At 32.9% G+C, this 7958-nt stretch overlaps 1 protein-coding gene across 1 annotated transcript; it reads right to left on the reverse strand.

Moving 5' to 3' along the window:
• Positions 1-434: 434 nt before the first annotated feature.
• On the reverse strand, positions 435-3806 carry LOC127136746 (nucleotide-sugar uncharacterized transporter 1). Its single transcript, XM_051063272.1, has 7 exons — positions 3538-3806; positions 2329-2480; positions 2000-2208; positions 1829-1922; positions 1548-1714; positions 1136-1306; positions 435-968 (listed from the first exon to the last, which is right to left on the reverse strand). Exons 1-7 carry the CDS (start codon positions 3608-3610, stop codon positions 689-691), a joined length of 1146 nt encoding a protein of 381 aa, XP_050919229.1. The 5' UTR covers positions 3611-3806; the 3' UTR covers positions 435-688.
• Positions 3807-7958: the final 4152 nt, after the last annotated feature.

Here is a 7958-nt window from a genome sequence, read left to right on the forward strand (position 1 = left end):
CTAGAATTTTAATAGTGTCCCAACTTAAGCATCTCATCCCTACTGGTCTCGTCCTTAGAGGACTACTAACATTTCAGATATCTAATTTGGATTAAACCTAGGAACAGAGACACGGAGCCAGCCAAAGTAGATTTTAAATTATAGGGGTTACATATTAATTTTTAAATTAATAGCGTAATATATGTAATTTATTTATTTTTAGAAAAATGTTATTTTATCTTTTATGAGATTTAATTTTTAAAAAAATATTTAATAATTTTCTTAATTTTTTTATTTGTGTAGTTTTCTCAATTTTATTTTTAACAAAATTATATATTTATAATGCAGTATGAGTAGTTATCTCTAATATTTGGTGATGATATCTTAATGTTAAAATAAAAATATATAAAATAAAATTTATTTTTAAAAGTTTTAGTAAAATATATAAAATAAAATAAAAACATAATGCAGCTGTAGCTTCTATTAAAAAATCCAAAGAAAAAGAAAATTAGTTTTCACGAGGAATCCACCAAATCATTCATATACAAATGGTGTTCCAAGTTCTCATGAGCAGTAGATGCCATGTCGAAAAGATTCATGGGCCAGTGTCTAGTTTTTCTCTGATCATATATTATAGTTAACACATCACTATCTAACACCTCAAAATGGTTAGATGAGGATCCATAAACATGAGGAAAAAATCATAAAGTTAGACAGACTCTGCACCATAATGTGCATCATTGCCATTGGTGCTGCCATTTTCTTTGCCAAGTTTTGATTTGGGTAAGGTGGAAGCTTGTCGAGGAGAACCTTTGTTTGATTGCTGATTCAAATTAAGGTACGTATAAACAGACATACCGCCAATGGCTGTGAATGCGCCGAAGATACTGATTGTGCCGGGATTAGATGCAAAGAGATAATAGTTTCCTAGAAGTAGGACGCATGTCTTAAACTGCCCGAGGACAACGTGTGAAATGGCCGATGTAGCTCTGTAAATTGCAAGATGGATGTGAGACAGAGTATTAAAGATGAAAACCTTAAAAATGATAAGTAGACACGATGTAACTCAGCCAATCAAAAACATGTCACCATCTAGTTCTGAATAACTTTACAGTGTTTCCCCGACAATTATCCAATAACAAGAAATGCTACTTACCCTAGTGCTAAAGCACCAGACCACTGCAGCAAGAATCCAAGAATGGCGGATCCGAAAATCACCAAAGTGTTGCTCAAGTTCCAATCAAAGGAGAGTACACCTGGAGGGTCTAAGCATGGTAACATGGCAGCAAGGAAAATCAATGTAATAGGTGTCGTTTTCCACATCAGCCTGTTGATCAATCAACAAGTCAAACAAGATAGACAGAGAAATGATCATATACAAATAGTATGCACTGTCATCGTAAAAAAGTTTTACATGTGAGGTAAAATATCTCATCATTACGTCGCATTGTCACTTTACTATGTTAGTTCCTATATATCTATGGGGTACAATGTGATTGGATGCATTTGTAAAACGTTTTTACACTAGCAATGTTTTCGAATTAAACTACTTGTAATAAATTACTCACGACAAAGCTGTCCAGTTCTCTTGCTGCTGCAATCTTGACCAAAGGATCTTATTTACAGCACTTGGTACAATCCACGCCAACGCTACACAAGCACCAAATAAATGGAACTGCAAATCCGTCACTGTAGCCACAGCAACGCCAACAGATACCACTGTCAATGCTAACACCTGTATAGTTTCAAATGTTATAGTAAGCATATAAACCTTAATTGAAATAAGAACAAAAAAGTTAACCACAAGTCAAATCCAAAATACAAGTACAAACTAGGTGAGTGAATATACCTTGGGCAGAGATACTTTCTTCCTATACAATACGAATTCTGCAAAAACTATTGATGGCGTCACTGCAATCTTTGCCATCTGATAGAAACCAATGCTGAAGACACGGAAATTAAATCAAGAGTCTAAATCTAAAAGACATACTTTAAGTATAAATTTGAGTAGTTGGGTTACCTATTATACTTCAAGCTAACATTAGCGAAGCCGGTAGATAGAGACATAACAAATCCAAGGGTAAATAAAGTTGACATTCGAGTTGATTTAGAGGAAGGAGATGGAGGAAGGAGAGAAAATGCTTTTAGTACTGCCATTAAAAACCAGCTCACTACATAGTGAATTAGTGTGAGAAGTATAGGGAATTTGAATTTAACAGTTTGAAGCACCTGAAACAAAAGAAGAGAAAGAAAAACCTAGGAAAGTCAGCAACTACAAACCATGCTACATCGAAATTTCAACAGGGAACACAGCTTTGGAAAAGATAGAAGAAATGGCACGAAACGAACCATTTTGTTTACGAAAATAATACCAACTGCAACCACAAAATTGAAGGTGAGTGCAGTAGCTGGACCACATAGACGCCGCTGTTGACGTTTTGCACCGTCGGAGAAATTAAATTGATTAAAGATAGAGGCCCTCAAGTCTTCCAAAGCCCTTCCTGCAAAAGATAACAGACAAAAAAAGATATGGGGAACGGTTACATTACCGTGACATTATGTTTAGCAAAGAATATTTACAGTAAATGAATGATTGTTTTTCTTTTTCTCTTCATAGGGCTTAATTCAAAGAGTATTTAAATTTATAACGAACAACTTTTTTGAAAAACTTTAAGCAAGAAATTTTGGCGACTAAGACTAAGGCTATGTTTGGATTGATGGACTACAACAAAGTGGAGCGGAATAGAACATGATGGAATGGAGTGGAGCGGAATGCTACATAGCTTCCATTCCATTGTTTGTGTATTTTTTATAATTTGACGAAACGGAACCGAATAAATTAGTTCATTCCATTGCATACACCTCAAATTAGATGGAATGAAAATTGAAGGATTGGATGGAATGAATTCTATCATGTATGTTCCATTCCGCTTCAACCATTATTTACAAATCCAAACAATAGAATTTCATTATTTACCACTCAATTCCATTCTATCTCATACCACCAATCCAAACATAGCCTAAAAACTCATCTATCCCCGCCACTTCATATAGAAGGTGTCTTGGATGTTGGATACCGACACATATGGCAGGAAGACTGTACACGAGTGTCAGTGTTCAGTTCCCGACAGATTTTCATAGCTAGAAACATAAAAGTCTTAATCATATCTTCATAGAGCACGACATTAAGAAATTTTGAAATCAAGTCCAAAACTCATTCAACAAGAAACCCCCAAAACAAGAAATTAAACTTAAATAAGTCAATTATTTGAATTAAAAGGGAACATAACATAAGTAGTATAATATCCCTAGAAGGTATCAAAGTTGTCAAATTCAAAGCATAAGGAGGACAGAAAAATGCATCAATAAAGTAAGGAATCATCAATAATATTGAACAACAACCTAAAAGCTCCATTGTGCAAACCATATTTCACAGATCAATAAACAGCATCATAGCATAGAAAACCCCAAATAACAAAAATTTCCCAAATGGCATTGGGTAACTAAGAAAGATGAAAACTAAAAAAAGGTTTCAAAAGGAAAGGTAAAAAAGAGTACCTTTTTCACCAGCATCGCTATCTTTGCGCTTGAGAATCTTTCTAGCGTCTTTTCCGGTTAAGAAACTGAACATTGTATTTGTTTGTTGTATAATTATGAGTGTAATTGAGTTGAAAAGAAAACCCTAGAGTAGAAGAAGGTAGAGAAGAAATAGAGAAAAAGAAGGAAAGAGAAGTGTGATGTAGAGAGTGTAGTAGAGCTGAAGTTGTGAAGCAGAAGAACAAAAACAACCTTTGGTTGAATTCAAAACGCAATGCAGAGACATAGACAAAAACAAGTACAAGACAAAATAAAATAAAAAAATAGTAAAGCAGAGAAAAAAGGAAAACGACACGTGGCGTCGACACCTATGATGGCCGAAAACGAAATCACCCAATTTATTCACCTCAAAACTTGAATTCAAATTTAGCTAGGTAACTTAATTGTATAATTTAAAACTCAATTTTTTATTTAATAATTTATTTTTTGATGAATAATTGTTTAATTCTAAAATATTAATTTAAATACTATTTTTATATTTAAAATATATTATTACTTTATCTTAAATTATTATTAATCATACAAGATACTGTGATGAAATGGTAAGGAATCTCTTCTCATTTAACCTAATATTATATATTGAATTCAATTCTAAATATGCAGCATTGTCGTCTCTCGTCTCAAAAAACCAATCTCAATGTTTAAGGATATTCGATTTTTATCGATATATTTGTTTTACTATCAACACTTAAAGTATAAAATCCAAAAATACTTAAAAGAAAAATTTATATTCTTAATTATAAAGAAAAATAAAAAGAATGGCTAATATACAACTATCATTATTAAAGTTGAATGTTTTCAAAAATGTTTGCCCATATTTTTTTAAATGAAGTCAAATGTAACTCGTGTTTCTTTAATTTTTATTTTATAAAATTTGTTAATTTTTAGATATATTTTATATTATAAACTTGTTATAATGTTTGACCAAAATTATGATTCCATTAAAAATATTGAGATAGCAATGGACTGTTTTGAGGTAAAAAATAATTTTGTGATATGAATTATCCACTCAACAACAAATAATCTTAAGATGGGAACTCATTCTAATCCCTTATAAAAACGATAGAATATATATTAATCTTCAAGAATAAAACCTCTTATATTGGGGTAATTTTATTAGATTTTAAGAAGGAATGTTCAGGAATGTAAAATGTGAGTCAATTGCCTCAACTCTGGGCAGCCTCCCAATATGGGAAAGGCTGGACGCCCAAGATGCCATAAGGCCGCCCATAGAGGGGTGATATATCACTCCTTTGGCCTTGGGCCTCCTAAGTCAACTTCCATTTTCGATTAAGTAAGTATATCTGGGGATGACATGACCATAACACTGCTGACTGAATGTGAGAAAAATACAAAATGAGGGGTTGAATTGTGTTGGCTTTTTCTCTTTAAGCTTTTTCAACTTCTGCTTCTAATGATTCTTAATCAGATTCTGAACACATGGTTCAAAGTCTGACTTTAGAATCACTCTGAGTCTTAAGTCTTGAATGTCTTTATCAAATTCTACAACAGAATCTGACTCGGAGGTAAATAAATGATAGCAACAGAATATAGTTCAAAAGCAAGTAAAGTAAGGCAAGAGACACAAGCAGTGATCACAGTTCCTCTCATAACCTGAGAGTATTCCAATCCCCTTGTACTTCCAAGAGATTTTCACTATAATCAAACTGATCACAAATGCCCAAGCACACAAGCAAGAGACTTCCAAATGCTTAAGCACACAAGCAAGAGACTTCATTTGCTCAAATCCACGAGTAAGAGACTTTTATGCTTAAGTACACAAGTAAGAGACTTTCAATGCTCAAGCACACAAGCAAGAGAATTCAAATGTTCAAGCATGCAGACAAGAGACTTATAACTCTATAACAAATTGTTAAGAGATTTGAAAAATAATTACACTTGATATACAATCAGAGGTGTAGACAGAATAAAACTTAGAAAGACTCTAAGACTTAAGAACTTCTAAAATATACAAGTGTTAAGATGTTCTAAATCAAAAAATTGATAAAGTAGTTTCTCTTTGAATGTTAGTGATCAGATCTATATAGCAGTGTGTTGTATTGAAGCTTAATAGTCTTCTTCTTTAGGTCGGCACCTCCTTAAATAAAGAGGAGAAAAAGAGATATTGAAGATTTTCACCAAAAGGTTGGATAACCTTTATACTTAATTAGACACATCAAGCAAACACCTTTCTGCAAGAGGAATTATCCATTGAAGCTCAGACAACCAAGAGAGATATTTTTCCTTAAGTTTTCACGTGATCAAAATGTCTCTGAATCTGTCAGTGTTTCTTGAATGAAGAGACTCTGCTTCAGAGGTTGACTTCCTTCAGAATTCACTCTTCAAAGGCAGATCACTTCAGAGTCCACTTCTTGGCTTCTAAAGCTTTAAAATATGGGTAACTAGAGACTGACTTTCTACAAAGTTGACTTCTTCATATTCTGGATATTCCATCAGCGTCAGAGTCTTCATAAGTGGTCTTCAAAGTCATAGTCTGAACTTCAGATGCAGATTCCTCAAGCATCTTCTTCATTTATTCTTAATGATTATATTCCTGCAAACTTGAACAGATGTTAGAATACCCGATTGTTCTTTAAATATTTTGTTGTCATCAAAACCTAAGGGATATGGTATTAACCAATTTTGTTCCAACAGTCAACCTTTTTTTATGATGAAAAACATAAGTATTTAAGAACAATGGTTGTTTATTTAGTTAACATGTTGACTTTAGGTTCTGAGGTTTGTAAGCTCCCTTTGAGTTTGGTAGTCCAGAGGGTGAGATTTTTAAGCCCCCCAAGTCATATCCAGGTTAATTAAATTCTTTTGAAAGCACAATATCGTTAATCTTCATAAATTAAGTAGCACAAATGAACATTAGATTCAGGTGCTTAAATACTCTTTTTTCTTCCCCTGTTGTCATCAACAAAAAGATACAAAATAAGGGAAAGAAAATAGATTAAAGAAAAAATGTATGGGAAAATAATTTTGAATAAAAATGAGTTAAAATCAGTCTTTACTTCCTTTTAGTCAAAGAAACTTTTGAAAAGATTGGGCTAGTATGGTAGATAAAATCATTTTCAATTTTCTAGACGGTCAAATCTCGGTTATGACAAGTGCGCACAGATAAGCAGGGATCATAACTGGGAAGACGTGCCTGAAGACCAAGACTAGCCTCTCGATCATACATCCATTAGGGCACAAAGATCAAAACTGACTACTCGTTATCTCAGACAGTATATAAATAGCAGATTTGCATTATCAACAAGATCACATTCCTCTTCTTCCAAACTCATATTTTCAAGTAGCATGGGCAAACCAAATCAGGATAAAAATTTGAGGAGATACTTTTCTAAGGAGATTAGAAAGCTCATGAATAAGCAAAAGAGAGAAGAGAAAATCAGATCTGCTGAAGTTGCAAAGGCTCAGAAAGTTATAGAAGTTGAAGGTTCAAACACATCGTTTGAGGCCTCCAAGATAGGGAGAGATACAAAGACAACAATGAAGAATCCCAAAAGGAAGAAGGAGCCTGCTAAAGAATTTGAATTCAACTCAGATGGTTATCAGGACTATATTGACTTCCTCATAACTTATGAAGAGGGTGATGAACAAGTTTGAAGTTTGTAACCTTTCATCATGAATTTGATGTCTTGAAGGGACTTTATGAATCTTGTACTCATTTACTTTGATCAATAAAACATATCCTTTTCTCATAGCTTCTTGTAATAATGTTTGTTACCCACTAACAACCTTTGTTTTGACGATTGATAAAGAGATTTCATAATAGATTTCAACCATTTCAGCCAGAAATTTTAACAAAATAAAAAAGAAAAAATTTGACTAGGAAGAATCATGACATGATTTTATTTTACCATAATTAAAAAACAAAGTCCCGGTTAATATAGCTCGGAAAATGAGCAAATAAGCACAAACTGAAAACCTAACAGATATAAGACCAAGTTAAAATAATTTTCAGATTTGTGACACATAAATAGACAGAAGATAACAAAGAGTTTAAACAGACAAGCCACTTATATATCATTATAAACAACCAACCAAGTTCAGAGCATCAGAGGATAAGATGCTTCATGGGATACCAAACATCAGAAGTTGGTTAAGAGCTTTTTATCATATCAGTCTCTGATTCTCCATTCAGAAGCAAGCATTAATCTTCCACAAAATGCATGTTCAAATTTTTATTGGTGAAGTCAAATCTTTCTACTATAAAAGGCTTGGTAAATATATCATCCCATTGATGATATATATCAATGAACTTTATATCTATTACACCTTTATGAACATAATCTCTAATAAAGTAATGTTTTATTTCAATGTGTATGGTTCTATAATGTTGAATTGGAATTAAATAGATGGCAGCAATATTA

Source organism: Lathyrus oleraceus, chromosome 1 (assembly GCF_024323335.1).
Source record: "Lathyrus oleraceus cultivar Zhongwan6 chromosome 1, CAAS_Psat_ZW6_1.0, whole genome shotgun sequence".
NCBI classification, from domain to species: domain Eukaryota; kingdom Viridiplantae; phylum Streptophyta; class Magnoliopsida; order Fabales; family Fabaceae; genus Lathyrus; species Lathyrus oleraceus.